Source organism: Rousettus aegyptiacus, unplaced genomic scaffold, assembly GCF_014176215.1.
Source record: "Rousettus aegyptiacus isolate mRouAeg1 unplaced genomic scaffold, mRouAeg1.p scaffold_m13_p_2, whole genome shotgun sequence".
NCBI lineage: Eukaryota > Metazoa > Chordata > Mammalia > Chiroptera > Pteropodidae > Rousettus > Rousettus aegyptiacus.
Genome location: NW_023416295.1, coordinates 14735822 through 14757679, shown reverse-complemented (window position 1 = coordinate 14757679; position 21858 = coordinate 14735822). Strand labels below are relative to the sequence as shown.

Here is a 21858-nt window from a genome sequence, read left to right as displayed (position 1 = left end):
GTGCAATATACACAAACACACCGTGAGTTAACTATAGATATGGTCAATGTGTCCTCCAGGTTGACATTTAAAATTCACTGGGAGAAAGTTTTAACAGTGTGTATCTTTAGGGAAAGGAAATAAAGAACAAGAAGGTAAATTGATTTTATTTTATGTGCTATGTGAGTTTTTACTGATATCCTGTCATGACAGTGGATTGAAGAGGCATGAGAAGCAATAACACACACAAACATACATGCACACTAACATGGAAATGTTAGTTAAATCATATTTTTAACTTTTAAAGAAGTATCTGAGATCAAAAGCAAAGAGAGAGAGAGAGAAGAGAAACAGAAATATCTCTAAGGACCAGAAACAAAAAGGGAACTTAGAAATGTATGGACTTATCAGGAAGTAGGTGTTAAAGCCACAGGAACCCAGAAGAATACTAGAACTGGTCTAAGATAGGGTCAATAACACCAATGAGTCTACAGATCTCATGCACAGCAGATGACTGGAACTGGATTCACTGAAAAAAGCCAGGAATCAAGAAAGAGCTGGCCCACCCTTAATTGAAAAACACCTTCCAGCTTTGAGACATGACTCCAAAGCAAGCTTTCTGCCCTAGACCACAGGGGAAAGAGGGACACCTGAGTGACAGTTCATAATACCAAGCTTGAGTAGTAAATGGTGAGGATAATAGATGAGCTCACAATCAAATATTACAGAGAAATAACAACTACTACAATCAACAGTCCATTGACATAACAAATGGGAGAATTCAAACTTAAGGAACTAAAGATAACAGAGCAATATGAACATAACTTTAAAATAAGTATGTTTTTTTAAATCCAGAGGAATTTTCTTTATCAAAAATGGAGGATTAAAGGACTGTTTTAACCTCTGATCCCTCTCCAAACCCACTGAAAATGCCACCAAAGGTATATTTTAGGGATAATCCCACAAGCTACAAGAACAAAGAAACATGAGAGAAAATAAAAAGTGAGGTTTTTAAATGGAAGTCAAAAAGTAGACGTAAAGTGGTAACTGAGTTATTAGACCAAAAGAAAAGACTCAAAGACAATAAAAGGAGCTAAATAAATTTTCACAAAAAACATAAAATCTTTAGAGACATAAGAGGAAATGTTGCATCAATGAGGCAAGAAAAAGGTGCTGTAAAAAGAAACATTGGGGGACAGAAAAAAAAACAATTGGAAATTTAAATATGATAGTAGAAATTTTCAATTCCAATGAAAAGGCCAAGAAGTAAAGTTCAGGGTAACTTCATGGAAAGTGGAAAGATGAAGAAACTGAAAAATAGGCAGAAAGTGATAAAAGTATTATACAATCAATCTTGGGAGTTCAATACCCAGAAGGAAAGAAAGAAAAAAAAAAAGGAATCCTAGAAAAAGAAAATAGGGAAAATGAAGGCTAAAAAAAGTACCAAAGAAATAATAGAAGAAAATTTCACAGAACCTGAGTTTCCAGAAGGGGGGTGGGAGGTGGGAAAGCACATCTTTATGCATTCTAAAAACTAAAAAGATAAAGAGAATATCCTCAAAGCTTCTAAGATAAAATTCAGTCATATACAACAATGGAAAATTAGTATAGCATCAGCAGCCCAGTCCTAGAAGCTAAAAGAAATTAAGAAAAGCCTGCAAAATTCTGAAGAAAAGGAATTCCAACCCAGAATTCAGTACTCAGACAAAATACTAATCAAGTGTGAGAGTAGAAGTAAGGCCCTTTTTCTTGGAAATTTAAGTTCTCCAAAAAGTTATCTTCTATATATACTTCCTCAGCAAAATTCAATAATCCAGCAAAATAGGGAAGTAATCTAAAAGAATGATAATTAACATTTATATAATACTTATCGTATTCTAAATGTTATGTGTGTGTTCCACATTTTACGAAGTAGTAAAAGGAAGTTAAGTAATTGGCCTATTGTCATGCAGCCTGTGAGCAGTAGCAGTCTGGCTCAGAGCCCAGACTCTTGAAGAAAGAGGAAGATTTAACACTCATTCATGAAAAAAAAAAAAAAACTTCCTCAAACTAATAAAGGACCTCTATGAAAAATCTTTAGATTATATCATATCTAATAGAGAAAAACTGAATCCTTTACCCCTAAGACTGGGAGCGAAGAGTAAGGATGTCCACTCTTACAACTTTTATTCAGCATGGTACTGGAGGTCCTAGCCAATGAAATAAGGCAAGAAAAACAAAGAAGAGGCATCATGAAAAGGAAAAAAATAAAACTTCCTTTGTTCTTGGATGGCATGCTGGTGTATATAAATCCAAAAGAATCTTTAAAAATAAAATTACTAAAACTAATCATTGACTTTACTAAAGTCCCAGAATACAACGTCAGTATATATAACTCAATTATATGTCTATATACTAGTAAGAAAAAAAACGGGAAAATAATTTTTTTTTTAAAATATCATTTGTAATAGCATCCAAATAACCATAAAACAAAGACTTGGGGATAAATTTAACAAAGTATGTACAGAAATCTATGTACTGGAAACTGAAACATTTCCATGATAAGTTAGAGAATATCTAAATAATTAAAGAAAGATACCATGCTCAAGAATTGAAAGACTCAGTATTATTGAGATGTCAGTTTTCTCCAAATTGATCTATAGAGTCAATATAATTCAAAACAAAATCACAGTACAACAGTACAATATTTTACAGAAATTGACAAGCAAATTTTTAAATTTATCTGGAAATATAGTTAAAGTAATTTAGAAAAAGGGAGCAGACCTGGAGAATAACCTGTCCAGATTACAACAGGACTATGAAGGGCTCCAGGAGAGAAATCTCCAAAAAAGAAAAAAAAATAATAGATTATCTGACTAATGTGAATGTATTAAGAAAGACATATGGGACTGATGTGATGAAAAGTACATAAAAAAATTCTATTGTTAAATCCAGAGGAAACAAAACTTGTACAAAGAAATGTAGACCTTGTACCTAACATGAATAATTTTTTATATAATCATTATAACAAAAACATTGAGTGTTGCTTTAACCAAAAGGATGAGGAATCTGTGTCCTGGGAAAACATGGGTGGCAGTATTGGTGTTAGCTGGACAGGGGTAAAAGCAGGAGAGAGTCTGAAAAATGTCAAATCCTCAGAAACCAAAATAGAAAAGTCCATAGATGATATCTAAAACTGGAAAAAAATTCAAAATCGACAGCTAGCAGAATAAGCATGATATTTAGAAATATGCAGACTGCTGTTAGATGCAACAGCTACGAAAGTTAAAAGTTGTTGCCTTTGCCTGTAGGGCAGGACGGATGCTGCTGGTTTTCATTATAAGCCACATTTATAAAACTAAACAATGTACATGAACTACTTCGATTAAAAAAAAAAAAGTAAAACTAATTTTATAAAGTCCGGGTTAACTTAGTCTGATTTTTAATTCTTTAATTCATTTCTACCCTCCAGATTGGAAGAAAGATCTTAAATCTAAAAACAGAATACCATGATGGGTCAAAGCAATTGTGATGAGAGCTCAGCAGTTAGCCACTTGTAGTTTCCTGGAGGCAAACCCAGAGAGATCTTTGGGCCTTCCAACCTCTGTGTGGAGACAGCAAAAGGCTGTACTCCATCACGAATTCTTGGTTAGTGGTCATCTCTGGGGAGACCCTTAGACCAAAGAGGACATGGTCATATTATTTCATATGCACTAATGAGGCTTTTCAGCCTCTGAAAGACCCTAATTAAAATGGAAGTGGCTGGGAAAAAGACGCTCTTAAACCCCTATGGAATAAAATCCAGATATCAATTGATATTTTTGCTGGAACTAGTGAGAACGGGCCCCTGGACGGGGGAGCAGGGGATGGTGAGGGGCTGTGGTTAGTCAGAAGGGGAGCTAGTATACAGGAAAATAGGATATTTCAACATAATTACTTAGAGGCTAAAACATTTGAACAAAGCCTACCAAACAAGTTTTCAATTTTTAAAATCAGCACACGTTGTACAGAACAAACCTTCACATCCCAACTCCTGTCCTCAACCCTATCCTTGATGTTGACCCCATCCCTAACCCCCATTGTATCCATCTGACAGTGGGGCAGAAGTGTTACAGCCACCATAATGAGCAGGTATCTTAAGACAACTCTGTAGAATATAACAGATTTTTTTAATAGGGTAATTTACTTATAGGGATGTAGAGTCAGAGCAGACAGATGAACCAGCAATCTGAACATATTATTCTCTGCTAACAGACTTTCTTTGTAGGACATTTTTCATAGTACAACGCAGGTACTCATGACTGACAAGACAAAGGACAAAGAATGTGGGGGCACCGGGGGCCATACCTCCTGGTGGTCTTGTGATAGATGATTGTTCACCATCGATATTATCACCACCTTGATATTTATCTCAGCTGTCATGACATCCCAGCCCTTACTAACAAAAAGATTTATGGCTATATCATGTAAGTTTAAGGAACACAGACAATCATGCCTGCTAAGGATAGTAAGTTTGGTTAAAGGTTATAGTATGAAAACTTAAAGATGGAAGAAATCCGGGACACAGAGATAAGCTAGTTTTGTTCAGATCTGCATCTGTACACCATCCCTAGCTCTCTGCCATCTCTGATGCCCCTACTCCTCTTCTAAGATCCTTGATCTCAGTCTTGTCCCAGACATTGAGCTGCTCCCTGGGGTGAACCCCTGACCATGACCAAATATCTCATCTTTACAGTAGCTAGTGATCGACATACCAGTCTTTGATATTTTAATGAACCATGTTATTTCAGTACCAACATCCTGGCATTTTTACAGACCCAAAATCCAAATCATTTGTCTCTTGAGTGTAACCAAAGAATTACACACTGCATTAAAAAATCTAATCAAACAATGGTGTACTTCATTTGAAGAGAGTCCTGACTCCATCCCTATCCTGTTTATAACACTCTCAAGTTATTTTATTGCTCTTTGATTCCGACTTCCCAGGTTACTAAAGAGGATAAGCATCTTTAGTATTTGTTATTCGTATTTCCCCAGACCCAATATGGATTCTTATTCACTTACAGAAACCCCTGGTGGAGATGCCTTTGCAACAGCATAAGGCGGAAGAAGATGTGCATTAAGGGATGCAGTAGGAGAGCTGATGAGGGTATTAGAGGAGGGAGGAAGAAGGGAGGTTCCCAGGCCCACCTCCCAGCCTTCCTCCCTGCATTCTTTCTGCATTCTTCTCTATTCTCTCCTTAATCAGATCCATCTCTTAGGGCTTAGCTCCTAACTCCTTCCTCACCAACCTATATGGAGAATCTCAAGCTAGACAGGCAGAGGTAACTCCATCCTGGCCCCTGGAAGAGCATCTTAGAAAATGCTCCAGGGAGGATGGTGACCCTACCAGTAATGGCTTTTTGTTCTAGCCACTAACTGGACTAAACAGCAGTGGCTACTAGTGTAGCCACCAACCTGTCCCAGCCACTCACTCTGTTTCTGATACCCCTCCCTGAGACACACCACTCCCCCACATTCATTCCATTCCCAAGCCTCCATTCGTATCTGGTCCAAATCCCACCTTGAACTTCCTGAATCTCACCCCATTCATTGCCAGACTCTCCTTATTTCTGAGACTCTGCCTCTTCCTGACAGCACTTCTTCTCTGAGCCTCCACCTTAGCCCAAGCTGCCCACCCCACCCTCAGCTCCCCTTCCACCATATCTCTGACTCCAACCTCAACCCCTGATCCCAAACCCAAACTTGATCTAAATCCCATTCCTGAAATCCTCACTCCATTCCCAGACACAAAACATGTGAAGCTTTTCCCTTATGTTTCCTTATGTTCCCTTATGTTCCCTTATGTTTCCTTATGTTCCCTTATGTTTTATTATTTTAGCTGTGATGGTCTTCGATTCATTTTAAGTTAATTTTTTACATGGTGTAAGGTAAGAGACCAATTTCACTTTAGTGCATGTGGATTTCTAGTTTTCTCAGCATCATTTGTTGAAAGACTATTCTTTTCCCCATAGAATAGTCTTGGCACTCTTGTTGAAAATCATTTGCCAATTATGCTTAGGTTTATTTCTGGGTTCTTTATTCTCTGGTTCTCTTTATCCTTTGGCTCCATCAGGATAAGTACATTAGGTTTTTGTCTTATTGTCACAGAATTGCTGCCCTAGCTCCACCCATTGTATCCAATAACCATAGTCCAAGGCAAAATCCAAGAATATGTGGGTGAATGAGTCTCTCTTTTTTTTAATCAATATATTTCCCAGGAGTCCCCTGACCCCAGTAAACTTCCTCTTAAGCAATGGTATGCTGAAGCCAGTTTGTACCTGCTTGTGAAAGCAGATTATTACATTTTCCAGAAGTTCGTGAGCTGGTTGCTAAACACCACCACTCTTGAAATTGCCATGGTTGGAGCATTTTTACCATGCAACTTTGCAAATGCTACAAATCAGGACTTTTTTCCCTAGGAGAGTAGTTTACCAGTACGCAATTGCCCTCAAGTCTTATTAGCCACAATGAGATGATATGGCCACTCCTAGCTTAAGGGAGTCCTAGAAAGTGAGTATCTGTCATTTTCGGCCTTCTCAAGGGAAGTGGACTTTGCTAGCAAGCAAGGAAAGGGAGAGTTGGGGAAGCAACTATGGTGTTTGCCACCAATGGCTCCCAATGGTGGGAAATTTTTACAGTCACTTAAAAGGATGTCTTTAAAATGTCTCAGAAGACAGAGTGCTATGGGCTCAGTGGTAGGATGGACAGAATTCTGGCAACAGACACAGGAATTACAGTAAGAGGCGGGGCGCCAGGGCAGGCTTTCAAGCCATGCAATGAGGGCCTGGTAAGGCTACAGCCTCAGCAACTTCCTGTAACCTTGATGGGGGGCTCCCTTGACACAGAGACTGTGAACAGCCAGTGGGCATGAGGCTTGGGTGCTAACAGGAAGGAAGGAGCCCTGAGGGGCTACAATAGGAGTGGAGCGCTTAGAGGGTAGTAGACGTGTTCCCTGAAGAAGAGCCCACAAAGGAAGGCTTGCCTTCCTTGGCCAGAAACTCTTTGCTGACCAGGCCATGGATGGCCATGATCTTGAGGAGTCCGTGGCGAAACTTCTGGCCGATGAAGGCGTAGATGAGGGGATTGAGGCAGCTGTGCAGGAAGCCCAGGATCTCGGTGGCATCCAGGGCCCGGCCGATGTTGGTGCGGCGCTCACAGGTCTCCTCGATCACGCCGAGCCTCATGAAAGTGTCTGCCACCAGGACCAGGTTGTAGGGCAGCCAGCAGAGCAGGAAGACAAGCACGACGGCAAAGATGACTCTCATGGCCCGGTGCTTCTGCCCCATGTGGGCCTGAAACAGCGTGCGCAGGGTGAATCCGTAGCAGAACAGCATGACCAGCAGCGGCAGGAGGAAGCCAAAGGTCTGGGGCAGGGCCCGCATCACCATGCGCCACTTCGTTGTGTTGGCACCCATGTCCTCATAGCAGACCAGGCTGGAAAAAGGTGGTTGATAGGCCTTGCGAAAGACAAAGATGGGCAGGGACAGGATCAGGGATAGTGCCCAGATGCCTAAGCATATGAACTTGACCCAGTGCCGCTTCTGAGTCAGTGTGCGTGTGGCGTGGACAATGGCCAGGTAGCGGTCCACGCTGATGCAGGCCAGCAGTAGAATACCACTGTAGAAGTTAACGTCTTTTAGGAATGAGACTATCTTGCACAGGGGTGTGCCAAAGATCCAGCCCTTTGCCTTGGAACTGGCCCAGATAGGCAATGTCAGGGCAAAAAGCAGGTCAGCTATGGCCAGGTTCAGCAGATAGACATCGGTGACAGAGCGGCTGACCCTGCCATTTAAGATGACCAGCATCACCAGGGAGTTTCCCAGCAGGCTCAGCAGGAAGACCAAGGCATAGATTACGACCACGGCATACTTGTTGAGTGTCTCAGTGTCCAGCAAACAGGGGCTGTAATAGTTTTCTGTGGGTGGTGTGCCCATGACATCCTCATCCATCTCCCAATCAGAAAAATTCCATTCATTTTCCACGATTATAGCCATGATTTGATCTAGTTGAAAGATTGGGAAAGAAGTGTGATTTAGTAACTCAGATTCAAGTCACTCTCATCAAGAGAGTGAGAACAGTTACTGGGATATCTTTGCCTTCTCTGTTGGTTTAGCAACCAGGGACCCCTTCCTTCACCTCCATCTTGGGCTCCTTTAGAGGTAGGCTTCACCTGGAAGTGTTATCAACCTTTCGTAACTTCAAGGTCTTGCTCAAGTGTAGGATAAGATAACTACAGGGAAAAACTCTTAGCCGTTGGTTGGCCCTACAACAGCCTCGACTCTACCTACAGTTGCACCTCTGTCCTCTCTAGCTTCCTCCATCCTCAGCCATGTCTGTAGATTCAGATAGGAGGACCAGTTGGTCTTGAACATTCAGGGGAATCCAGAGTTAAGCAAAATGTAAGAAGACAAACCTGTCCCCAGATGTCCCATTCTATGTCATTTCCCCTTTATGTTCTTTCTGATTTTAGCCTTCTCAAAATCTATAGAGGAAAGGAAATGATATCAATGAATTTCATTAAAGTGTATTTTAAGTCTTCTCTCTAACGGAACAATAAATGTGTTGGTCTCTGTCTAAAGGAAGTGTAACCTTTTGAAAGAAGTCTCCATCTTGATCCCTGAAATCATCTCCTAAACATCCCCAGAATCACTTAGCAGTTTTCAAATATCTTTTTTAACTGTAAAAACATTGTTGAAGCAAAATCTTACTAGAAGCCCAATACAGAAAACATATAAAGCCCCATCTGCTGGGAAGGAAAGGTGTGCTGCTCTCTCTACCTAGACAACTGCTAAGGAGGCTTCCCCCAAACCCCCAGGACTGGCCAGAGGACAGTCTGAAACCTGTGGGAAATTACCAACACTGAAAATAAGGATACCTTACATTCAGTCCTAATTCTATCATTAATAATTTGTGTAAGCTCGAGAGGGCCCCTTCCCCTCTCTATATTTCAGTTTTCTCATCTGCAAGTTGAGGGAAGTAGCAACTCCTGAGTTACTTCCAGGCCTAAGGTTCTGTAAGTTCACTCAGATCCACACATTTTAGTATGTTTTCTCCCTGCCGGTATTGCACTTTCACGGAAGACAGTCCTAGGGCAAAGCAATAAACATCAAACCAGGGAGATGTGAGCCTCTTCCTTGCAAAAGAGAGAGGTGTAAAGGGAGGAGGTGAGAGGCTGTGGCCTCCTAGGTCACCACTAAAGCCACGTAGGAGATCAGAACTGAATACATGGTCACAAGAGAGGAGGCAGGAAGCCAAATGAGCAGAAATCTTCAAGTCCCAGAGAAATAAACGCATTTTCTAAAATGCAGTTCAAACAAGTCTCCCTAACCCAAAGAAAGTCCTGGCCAACAGAGGTGGCTTCCTACCTGAGGCACCAGCCAGGTATGTCCAACTATAAAAGCCTGGAGCTCAGAGAGGCCAGAATGACTTAACAGTGAGAGGGAACTGGATGGGTAAAGAGAAGTAGGGAAGCCAGGTCACACCCTCCTCTTTAAGCCCTGCCCATGTCTACATTTGGAGAACAGATTAAGAGATCGCAGCCCTGTCAGAGCCTCATGGGGTCCATATATCCAAACAGGGGTACCAGGATGAAGATGGAATTAAAAATCTATTATCCGAATTCTCCACTCTATGGAGGACTGTTTTTATCCTCTTCCTTTTCTTATATTTATTTTCCATTTGTTTATCCCTTATATCCCCTAGTAGGCCTCCTTTGAAAGCTTTCAACTTGCCTGATGGATAAAGGGGAAGGGATTTGACTTTTTACAGGAGAGACTTCAGAAGGAATCCACTGGAGGAAGACCTTGCAGGAGTCCTCCACTTAGGAGGAACTTGCAGGCAATCTTGCGGAAAGGAGGCAGAGAACTGTACTTAAGTTGTGTTTGGGCAAAAAGCAGAAAATTTTTATGTGTATCATAGGCTTCTGAGAGGTGGAGGGATAATTAACCACCCCCTCCACCACTAGCTACTCCTTTACACAACCACTGCCAGCAGCTCATTGATCAGAATGGCCCTGAGGCTGGGGATGTGGGTGACCTGGAGTCTGGCTAGACAACAGGGGGACCATTGGAGCTGGGGCAATCAGTGAATGGAGGAAGCTGGGCTCATGTCATTCTGCTTCTCTCTCCGTACCGGAGGATGACTTTTCTGGGTACCGGCCCCAGCAGCCCTCAGCAGCTCATGTCTGTGCTCTGGCTTTCCCCCTCTGGTATGTTAATCATACCTCCATTATAACATGAACCCTACTGTACTGCAATGATGTGTTTACCAGCCAGCCTTCCCCACTAGGCCGTGGACTGTTAGAAAGCAGGGAACGTCTCCAAATCATCTTTGGATCCTCTGCAAGGGAACGGAGTAAGTGCTCAATCAATGGTTGTACGGTAAATGACACTAGACTGATTTCCTATGATTCACACACGGATCATGGATCACCACCACGATTCCGAGTGTAAGACGTGCCTAAAAGCTTCACTTCCAATCAGCCAGGCTGGTCAGTCTGGCATTGTTCTTTCCCAACCATCCTCTATTGTTTAAAGTTAGCATCCTTCTATTCAGCTGTAAATTATACCCCTACCTTCAATGCCAAATTTATACAGTTTTGCCCCTGGCAAATGTATTTTTTAAACTGAGTTATGCTCTCCTCCTGGGTTATCTTATCATTTGTAAATAGTAGCAGGAAGTATAGGAGACCATTGCCTGGGGCTACCTATGATTTGCTGTTGTTGGACAGTTGTGATCTGATGCCTAGACTAGAAAGGACTTGAAGGTGAGGGAGTCCCTGAAGAGACGGGACATTCCCTTTATTAATCATCTAGGGAAAAGGTAGCTCCTGGGGCAGAAAATAGTGTCTGGGGCCACAAGAGAAAACAGACTGTCTGGAGCCCGGACTGCAAAACGCCTGTGTGCTTAAGTGCAAGTACAGGGGAAGAGAGTGTTTGCCACAAGGGGGCAGCAGTCACTGGACAGGAAGCCCTTGCAAAGGACCGACTGAGAAATACAAGGGCGAGAGCAGCCAAATCTACTATCTATTTTTAAGCTCCTCTTGTGTGTAGTTGCCTTCTGCTTTTCCTAAGCCCTCAGTCAGCTCAGCATTCCAGTCTATTTAGAATAATGACTAAGGTATTAGAGAAGGGTCCGGCCCATCCTCGAGCCCAAGGAGTAGAGGGGACCAGCCCCTCTGGAGTGGGGTGGCGACAGTGGTAACTTAGGTCACCAGTGGGAAGACAGTCTGGAGGTCAAGAGTTGAAAGGAATATTTCCCTTCATGGTACAAAATAGCATTCCAGTCGGCGAGGAAAGGCACACGTACATGAGCATGGAATAAAATTTTACCTCCTTGAAGATATTCCAGCAAGTCCGCCCACCCAACATATCTTCCATACCTCACTTCCCACTTATAACTGTTCCCTCATAATGTTCCCAATGGGAAAGCATTTTCCATTCTGTGCAGAACGTGCAGTGCCACAGAGATTGTTGTGACATGTGCAGCCTGAATGTCAATCTGGCAAAATGCGGAGGCTTCTTCTTGCCACTGTTTTAAAAATGGCAGCTTCTATGCAAAACCATGTGAACAGCACGGTGTGGCCGCAAGTATATCTATTTTGTCCCTGCGTCAGCTTTCATACTGCATCAGTACCTCTTCACATGTTGGCAGAAGAATCCACTTAAATCTGGGGACCAAAGTGGAGGTAAGGGAGGGTGAGGAGAGGATTCACCCCTCTCCCCGGGGATCACCCTCACTGCCAAAATGACAGGTTCAAATGACCTAAGATGATCCACTCAGAGCCAGTTCAGGATGGTTATTTGATGACAGTGGAAAAGCAAGTATGTAGTCTTGTGGTTGCTGGACACTATTTTGCTACCATAAATGGCAAATCAATTCAAAGGCAAAAACTAACACATGAAAGAAGGCAAAGCTGAGAGAATCACAGAGAAAGGGAGCCAGGGCAATGACAAACCCCGCCCAGAGGTCATCTCTCTGTGCTTTTCTGCTCCACGAACCAATACATTCTCTTTATTGTTACCTGCAATCCAAACTGTGCCCGAGAGATTTCTGGAAACCAAAAGTGATCAAGGATGAGAGGGGAGAGATGTCATTGTATCACACAGTCCAGGTTATGATAGTCAGGATAACAGCAGGACTTAACAGAGGTATGACCTGGGCAGGTGCAGACCTCTAAGACCTGATTGCCAAGCTCTGGTGGAAGCCAGAGAGGAACCTTGAAAAGTGACCACGTGAGAACCCATCTCAGGACACTCTCCTGAATGAATTCAGAAATCCTCATGAAGGACCCAGAAATCTCTGCTTTGGAGTCAGACACACAATTATTCAAATGCTGGCCCTCCTTTACTAATTTATGACCTTGGACAAGTTCATTATTGTATAGCAAAATATCCTATCCATAGAGATGGAGATAGTAAAGCTGGCCTCATGGAGTTGTCGTGATGATGAAACTGGTTGTAAGCATAGGCTGTACAACCAAACCAGCTCTGTCCCTGGCCAGTTGTGTGCCCATGGGGAGCTTAGATACTCGCTCCGGACCTCAGTTTTCTCATCTGTAAAATAAGAATGAAAGTAGCACCTACTCATGGGACTGGTAGGAGGATCAATGAGTTAACACATGTGAAGTGCTTAGCACAGTGTCTCGCAGATAATAAATGTTGAATCACTTTTAGCTGTCTTTACATATCACCCACAGACCTGTTGAAGGATTAGGTAAGAAACACACTGAACAATGCCTACCTCGACCCTGCAATCTCACTTAATGTGAGGGAGGGAAGCAATGTAGAAGGAAGGAGAGGAGGAAGAACAAAGTTTATCACAGGATTGTTCATAATAATAAAATTCGGTAATAATTTCAATGTCCTTCAAAAAAACTTTATACAAATTATAATCTATATTTCAAAATAAACACTATGCTTCTTTTGATCACTGTATCTCATGTACCTAGAAGGCATTTTAGCATTTAGGGTGCAATAAAAAAATTGTTGAAAAAAGATGGATTATATCGCTAAATACTAGGAAACCCACAAGTGACTTGCCTTCTGTTTATATCACCTCCGGCCTCTGGGTAATAAAACTGGAGGGGAAGTTGACTTCACCATGGCTGTAAGAAATTACTTAGCAGAGCATGAGAGCCCAGCTCTACACCTAGAATCAAGCAAAAGAGAGAAAAAAAAAAAAAAAAGAATGTACTCCTGGTGGCCAGGAGTTGTAGTTGCAAGATCATTCCAGGAGAGGGCAGCATTATCTTCAACTCGAATCAAACAACTTGGATGGGAGGGGTGAAATAATCCAGATCAGAGATACCCTGTACCCCATAGATGTTAGTTAGATTAGGCAGCCGACACCTAGCATCTAACACTGCACTTAAAAGTTTGTAAACCTTTTCCATTCCCCCCTTAAAGTCCTTCCAGATTAGAGTTTAGCAAGTGTCAAGAGTGTGAGTGCAGTTTGAGATGAGCAGTCCAAGTTTATCACCCACATATGTCACTCAACTAGTCACTGGCTTCAAGCGCTTCATAGTCCTGTGGTCATCCTGTTTTCTAGCCCACAGACCCTTCCTCCAGCGAAGTGTGAATTCACACTTTCAAACAGCACATTTGGGTACTCTCAGCAAAGTAGTTAAGAGGTATATGTCAGAGAACTGAAAATCTTTTCCATTGTCTTATAGCTCATTTTTTGGTCCTCCAGCACATAGTCAGCTCGGGCTGCCATCACAAAATGCCATAGACATAGTGGCTTCACCAACAGCTATTTGTTTCTCAGTTCTGGAGGCTGGAAGCATAAGACCAGGGTGTCGGCTAGGCTAGGTTCTTGGTGAGGGCTCTCTTCCTGGCTTGCAGACAGTTGCCTTCTATGCAGCCATGTCCTCACATGATGTAAGGATGCGAATATCATCACGGGGCCCCACCTTTATGGCTTCGCTTAAACCTAATTGCCTCCCAGAGGCCACACCTCCAAATACCATGACATTGGAGGTTAGGGCTTCGACATGTGGATTTCGAGGTGACACACTCAGGCCATAATAAGCACCACATCACAGTTTAAGTCGAATGGTTTCCTTCCCCTACAGGACCCTCTTACATATTCACGAGGCAAAGTTCTAGCAAGTCCTAACAAACTTCTGTCTGCATGTAGCCTCGTTTGTTTTCTCTTACGCGCAGCCAACTGCACCACGTTCTACTCTGTGTGGCCCAACCAGCATAGCCAACATTCTGACGGACATGGCTGCCAAAGTAGTAGCCTTGGTTGCAGTGAAAATAAACTGTACGAATGGTTACCTGAGGGTTCAGGGGTTAGAGATGGGAACTGGCAGATGAGAGACAGGTGGGAAGAAGACTTTTCATTAATAGGTTTTAATGGTTATTACTTTTTTTTTTTTTTTGGAAACATGTGAAGTGGTCCCTGTTACAAGTTTTAAGTGTAAAATATAATTTTAAAATGTGAAAAACTAATAATTTAACATGAGGGTGGGAAGAATGTGGTGCTGCTGCTGAGCATCCTCCTTTAAGCTCTGTCATCGGCAGTTGTGTGTCTTCTGGTGGTTCTGTCTCAAACCCACCCCTCTATCCCCTTTAGACTCCCCCAAACCCTGGGCCAACAGATAGCCAATGAGGCCTGAGCCAATTCCAGGAAGCATATGGCTGGGCCTAGGCTTAGAGACCTGTTGCTTCTCTTAGTTTCCTCTACTCCAGACCCTTGACTCCAAATCGGCTCACCCTGGACTCTCTCGGTCCTTGTCTCTTTCCTGTCACCGGTCTGTCTAGCTGCCTACACTCCCAGTCCTTCCACTGAGATCCAGGGCACCCTGGCCTCTCCTCATCGCCCGCTTGGCCCTCTCTGCCTCCATTGTTTCCAGATATAATTCCAGATAGCTCCAGGAACATGCTCCCACACTCTCCTAGACACCAAAGAAAGCTCAGTCCTAGGCTTAATCTCACCCCTGCAGTGAATTCTCATTGACTTGTTTTAACTATTAAAATCTGCCTGTGTACCCTGAGAACATCCCCCATTATTTCTCTTTTAAAATAAGTCCCGTGACTTGACCATACATAGATCCAGCCTCCTGCTAAAATTACTTCTTATCCCAATGCCATGGATGCAATCAGCCTGCAAGTGAGTTTCTTTGGCTGCGCAGGATTGGTTTCTTTGTGTGTTCATTTAAGTTAGAATTCATTCTTAACTTTTAAAATTTTAGACCTCTTCATATAAAAAAAAAAGTCTGGGTTTCTATGCCCTCCTCTAAAATTTGGAAGATCTGACAATGCTGAATCTATGGCAAAAATCAGCTAAAGTTTGTGCAGAGAAGAGATCCTAGAAATAAAGCCACATTCACACTATCATTTGATTTTGAACAAAAGTGTCAAAGCAATCAAATGGGAGAAGGAAATTTTATCAACGAAAGGATCCTGGAATAACTGGATATGAGAAAAATACAAACTTTGAACCCCACATCATTCACAAACATTATTTAGAGAAGAATCATAGGCTAATGTAAATGTAAATGTAAAGGTAAATGTAAAGGCTAAAACGTAAAGCTTTTAGAGGAAAACATAGATGAGTATCTCCATAACTTAAGGGTAAGCAAAAAAATTCTTAGACAAATCAAAGAGTGCAACAACCATTAAAAATTTTTGTTAAATTAAACTTTATCAAAATGAAAAATTTCTGTTCATCAGAGAGACACCATTCAAAAAAAAGGAATAGAACTATTAGAAACTATTAAAACTATTACAATAGAAAACTATTATAAAATATATATCTGACAAAGTACTGACGTCAAGAATGTATTAAGAACTCCAACAATAATAAAAATAAATAAATAAAAGACAAGAAAACCCCCCCAAAATGGGCAAAAGATTTAAATGGACACTTCATGAAAGAATGTTTACAAATGACTGATATGTATGCGAAAAAATAGTAAACATCATTGGTCATCAGAGAAACGCAAATTAAAATCACCATGGAAATAGCTCTAACAATTACTGGAATAACTAGAAATAAAAAAGAACAATAATTTCAAGTGCTGGTGAGGATGTGGAGCAAGCAGGACTCTCATACATTGCTGGCGGAAAAGTAAAATGGTGTAACCACTTTAGAAAAAGATCTGGTAGTTTCTTATACAACTAAATATACTCTTACTCTATAACCCAGCAGTTTCACTCCTAAGAATATACCCAAAAGAAATGAAAATATGTGCTCCCAAAAATATTGATAACTTTATTCACAAGAGCCAAAAACTAGAAATAGCCCAGGTGTCCATCCATCAGAGGATAGATAAGCGAACTGTGATATATTCGTACAGTAGACTACTACTTCTCAGCAAGACAATGGAATGAATTACCGATATATTCAACAACCTGGAAATATCCTTAAAGATTTATGCTGAAAGAAGTCTTATGCGAAAGAATGCAACTGTATGATTCCACTTTTATGAAGTCCTAGAATAGGCAAAGCAATTCGAAGATGGAAAATTCCTCCCTAGGAAGTTCCGAAGCGAAGATAAACTGGGGTGGGACATGGGAGATTTTTAGGGATGATGATAATATTTTCCATATTAACGAGGGTCAGGATGATACAGGATCACATACTTGTCAAAACTTAGTGAATATACACTTAAAATCTGTGCATTTCATTGTATTAATTTTACGTAGACATAAAAAACTATAAACAAATCTTGATCTCTAGTCAATGCCGTATATACTGTTGTGTTTAGGGAGAAGTCTACTTCTATCTGCAATTTACTCTGAAACATCAAAAAAGTAAAATGAATGAATGAATAAAGTGAGGACTAGATACATTGCTATGGGAAAAGCAAGTCGAATGTTAATGGGAGAGTCTAGGTAGTAAGTACACAGGCATACGCTGTATAATTCTTTCGACTTTGCTGTGTGTTTGAGATTCTTCACTATAAAATGTTGGGGAGGAGGAGCAGCTGGTGCTCAGCTTTGGCCGACTCCTTTAAACAGGACATACACCCCCCAGTTTGCATATATACTCCCTCCCTTATTGCTTCACGCCCACACCACGTCACTTATTTGCATTACCTACACCCTTCCATCCAGGAATCCTTTATCCTAGACACATATGGCATATCCAAATAATTGGTAAATAAATCTCTGAAAGAGGCAGAATAGCACTGTACCAGTCCCACTACTTAGCAGTTTTGTAATCTTGGGCAAATTAATTCAGCCCTGAGCCTCAGTTTCCTCATCTGTAAGATAAAGTAAAATGATGAATTCAGTGTCTAGCACACTGTGAGCACGAGATAAATGTTGACTATTACTTTACAGCTTAACATATTGACTTTGTAAATGTAAACAAATAGAGTGATGACTGATTTTCACAATAAGAAACTCTCCAGAGTTTAAACTCGCAGGGGAAAGTGTGTGAACCCTAATTTCCTGGAAATTGCCATATGTGCTTGCTCTAAATCTCCTCTCACATAGAAAAAGTGATATTTATCCAACAGATATTTAACAAGCACCTACTACCACAAATACCACCAGTACCTGTGGACTAAACACAGTCTCTTCCATAGAGAATTCAGTGAGGTAAAATTGAAATTATCAACATATGTTCATGATGCAGGGGTGGCGAGGAAAGCTGCAGGGAAGAAAGAATACTTGATTTGGGTCTTGCGGGATGAATAGGAGTTTTCCAGGTGGACTTAGGGAAGGTGGGCTGTTCAGGCAAGGGGGGGGGGAAGTATGTGCAAAGGCACTAAACAATGAAAAAGCAATGGGATCCTCAGATTTGACAAATACTTTGTATTATTAGAGCCCAGGGGAGAAAAGAGATGAAACTGGAAAGAGAGTTAGTGCCCCAATCACTCCCTGTTTGGGTTTTATGCTGTAGATAAAGAACGACTAGCACATTTTAGGAAGGTATTTCTACAGCAGATGGGGCTAGATTGACAGGAGAAGGACCTGAGGCAGGGAGACCAGCTCAGTACTAGTGATACCCATTGCTCAGAAGAACTGCATGGGACACTTGTTAAGCACACATCTTCTAGGACCCTACCCCAGGTGTATTGAACCTGTGCCTGGGGAAGGGCCTGGGATTGATTCTAGATAATTAACAAGCATCCCCAGTTTTCCAACAAGCTATTCTCAAACAAGAGTCCAAGAGATTGCGGCCACCATCCTCTAAAAGGGAATGAAGGCCTGAAAAGAGACATTACAGTATGATTTAGAAGAAAAAAATTCTACATAATATGGCAAGGGGTGGCATGTAGGGGTGATAACTTCCTGGCATGACCACGTAGATAGCTGTACCATTGACCAATATAGGGAATGGAGGAGAAAGGTCAGGTTTAGGGAGAAGAGTTAATAACTTCTGCTTGACCAGAATGAATCAACATCTAGAGTGTCAGCACTGTCTCGATGGTGGTAACAGCCATGGCTGGCTGATGTCAGCCCGGGAGAGACTATGGCATGAGAAGGGAGGAGAGCCATAGCTCCCAAATGCACTGATTTTCTCTTGTGCTTCTCACACAAATCTGTAACTTGAATGTCTCACATCTTCCAACTATGTTAAATTATAATCAAGACAATAAATTACATGCATAAAGTTTAGAAAGAGACAAGCAGAAAACTAAACATTCCCTAGGTCTCTGAGACCCAGATGTATGACAGAGTCAAGCTGCCTCCTGCCTTTTGACACAATCCAGGGACAGAGCTGGTGACAAGCCCCAGAGGAAACTTCATCTCTCATGTATTTATTCCTTTTGTCCTCTTGATGCTCTTTAAGAAATAAACACTTCCCCTTTAAAGATGGTCCTGTTAAAAATACAGAGATGGTATATGGAATGTACTAGTTGTCAGAAAACCTGGGTAACTTAACCACTCAAAGCTTCTTTTTCCTCTTCTGTAAAATAAAGAAAATAACTGCTGTGAAGAACAAACAGGAGAACACATTTTAAAATGTGTCCAAAACTCTGCTCAGGTCTGTAAAGAATAGAACCCCACCCCTACTAGCTCAAGTCCAAGGAGAGTTTATGAAAATGATAACAAACAATCTGGCCAACTCGCAAGAACAGAAAAGGAAGTATAGTCTGCCATAGGGATCAGAGCTCAAAACCTGACATCACCCCTCTGCAGAATTCTCTTTGGGACCACATGATCTGCCATCTTGGCTTTTGCCTAGGGGTCTACACATTTCTACAAGGCACGCACTGCAGTTGTCTATCCACTACCCATTCCCTTTCTTTCCTCACCAAGGGGACCTCAGTTTGATGAGGATGTTCTAAGCCAATTATGACCATTTGTTGTCCACTCTGCCAGCCTCCCTTACACCTAGCAGTGGCCATGTATATTGTTCTGGCCAATGAGGCTTAAGGAGAAGACCGCTGGGAACTCCAGGAAAGCTGTCGCTTTTCCTGACGAAAAGCAAAGATACTACTTGGTGGCACCTGTTTCTTTTTCTTCCTATGGCTTTGATGGCCAGAGCTGCAGCAGCCATCATGGGACCATAAGGAAAAGGCTCAAAGAATCACAACGAGGTCTCTCATCCTTGGATATATACAGAATGACACTATTTGTGTTAAATATGTGTGTATATCTCCATGTGAATATATGAATGTAAATGAATTAAAGAGCCCAAAAGGACAGACCTTAATCAGATAATAGCAATTACTTCTAAGGAAGTGCCTACAATGTAATCATATATTGCTCATCTAATTAATAAGCAGAAAAGGATAAAATTTTAGTAAAGATTAATCTACAAAGTAATAGAGAAAAATAGAAGAATTTTTAATTTTGATGTAACAATCAGCTTTCTAAGTACTATGCTTATTTTAAAAACCATAAAGGAAAAGATTGAGAAATTTGACACAAAAATGTAAAACTTATATATGGCAAAGCAAACCAACAGCATAGCTAAAAGACAAGTAACAAAATAGAAAAAAAAAAACTGTAATATGATAAAGAGTAATATTGTTAAACTATAGATTATTTAGAAATAAATAATAAAATTACAAGCCAAATAAAAAATTGGTAAAAGACATAAAGAAGCACTCCATAAAAGAAGACATGTAAGTGACCAAAAATCATATTCGAGATTTTCAACCTCGGTAATAACTACAGACAAGCAAATCAAATTGAGGTGTCATTTTTCACTTAGACTGACAGGATTAAAATGGCTTATAATAGCCAGTTGTTGGCAAGAGTGTGGGGAAACAAGCACCCTAACATTTTGTTGACGGAAGCCAAACTGGCTTAGTCTTCTGGAAGGCAATTTGGACATAGGTATCAAAATTTGAAATGTGCATACGTGTCACCCTCCTCTAAGAATTTATTTTAAGAAAGTAATGGCACAAGTGTACCAAATTATATGACCAAGAATGGTCATTACACTGAAAACTTAGAAACAACCTAAACGTTCATCAGAGAGATTTTGTTAAATAAATGTATGGGACTCAGAGGGGTTACGGAGACCAGGCAGGAGTTATGAGAGATAAGAAATCTTTGCATATGACACAAGGGAGATAATATTAAAGTGGGAAAAACAACTCCTACAATCCCACATGTAAGGTGAGCCTCTGGTTTAATAGGGAACCTACTGGCAAGGCAGAAGCTCATCATTAACCATTGTTATCTCCGTGGGGTAGAATTTCAAGCGAAACTTTCTGTATTATTTAAATTTTCTGCAAGGGGCATGTGTTACTTATGTGATAACCAAAGTTCATAAGGGTTTCATTTTTTAAAAGTAAAAAAGAAATATACTGTTTATGCTGTCCTTTAAAGGAATTCTGCACAAATTCTTTCATTCAGCAAATCTTAACAGTTTATAATGTGGAAGGTGGTGCCTCCGGGGATTGAGGTAAATACAAAAGACAGTCAGACCTGAGCTCTGGGAACCTCCCTGATGCCAAATAAATACCACGCCTTCCTCCTTTGCTCCTGCCACAGTGGAGTCGCTGTCCCCCAGCCACCTCAAAGCCAATCTTGTGCCCTAAAGTCCATCTTCCCACCATTTTCTCAGGATCTTCACACTATTATCATCTTTGCTTTTTTATCGTCAAGTCTTATCTCTTGCAGCCTAGCTGTGGGCAATGAAAACTGCTCAAGTCTCCTCCATACTAATGGAAGGGAGATTGAGGGGGAGGAAATAAATTCTGGACAGAGTCATTTGGGAGAAGGGAGAAGGAAGGGGAGGAGAGAAGGGAGGAAGAAAAGAGGCCTCTCAAGCATGTTCTCCGTTCTTAACATTCTTAAAGAAATATGCTAGCTCGGCTCTAATAAAAACATAACAAAGAAAGCAGTATGAAAGCATGACTCCGAGATAGGCAGGGAAGGTGCCTCTCTCCTTCTGACCAAGAGAGCTGCCCTAGCGCCTGCTTTGGACTGCCCTCTCTTGATGTTAGAACCTGGACGATCGTAGTGGTAGAGGAATCATCTCTTTCCAATTGTCACCAATCCCCTTTTCCCTATAACCAGATAACCAGACTTCTAGAAAGAACCATCTGCTTGCCTTCCCTTTTCTTACCTCCTATCTACTCAGCCCAATGAGTTGGCCACTGAGCCCCACCATCCAACCAAAACCAGTGCTCCGCATGGATACCTCTCAGTCCCGTCTCAGCTTCTCGGGAGCATTCAGCACCACTCTCGTGTCTATCATTTCACGGTATCCTTTGCCAGTGTTTCCTCTCTAGCCTGACTTCTCAGGGTTGGAGCTTGCAGTACTCAGTCCCGAGACCCTTTTCGCATGCACTTTCCCAGGCAGTCTCATCCAGAACAATGTGTTAATCACTATGCAAACACCAGTGACTTCCAGGAGATATTTGCCTCATCACTATCTCCACTTGGATGTCTCACAGATCTCATTCATGGATTCATTCTATCAAGCATCTACTGT

At 41.5% G+C, this 21858-nt stretch overlaps 1 protein-coding gene across 1 annotated transcript; it reads right to left on the bottom strand.

The window, feature by feature from the left end:
* Window positions 1–5830: 5830 nt before the first annotated feature.
* LOC107516693 (C-X-C chemokine receptor type 2) lies at window positions 5831–9433 on the bottom strand. Its single transcript, XM_016156662.2, has 2 exons — window positions 9366–9433; window positions 5831–8002 (listed from the first exon to the last, which is right to left on the bottom strand). The coding sequence occupies exon 2, from the start codon at window positions 7992–7994 to the stop codon at window positions 6930–6932; it is 1065 nt and encodes a 354-aa protein (XP_016012148.2). The 5' UTR covers window positions 7995–8002; window positions 9366–9433; the 3' UTR covers window positions 5831–6929.
* Window positions 9434–21858: the final 12425 nt, after the last annotated feature.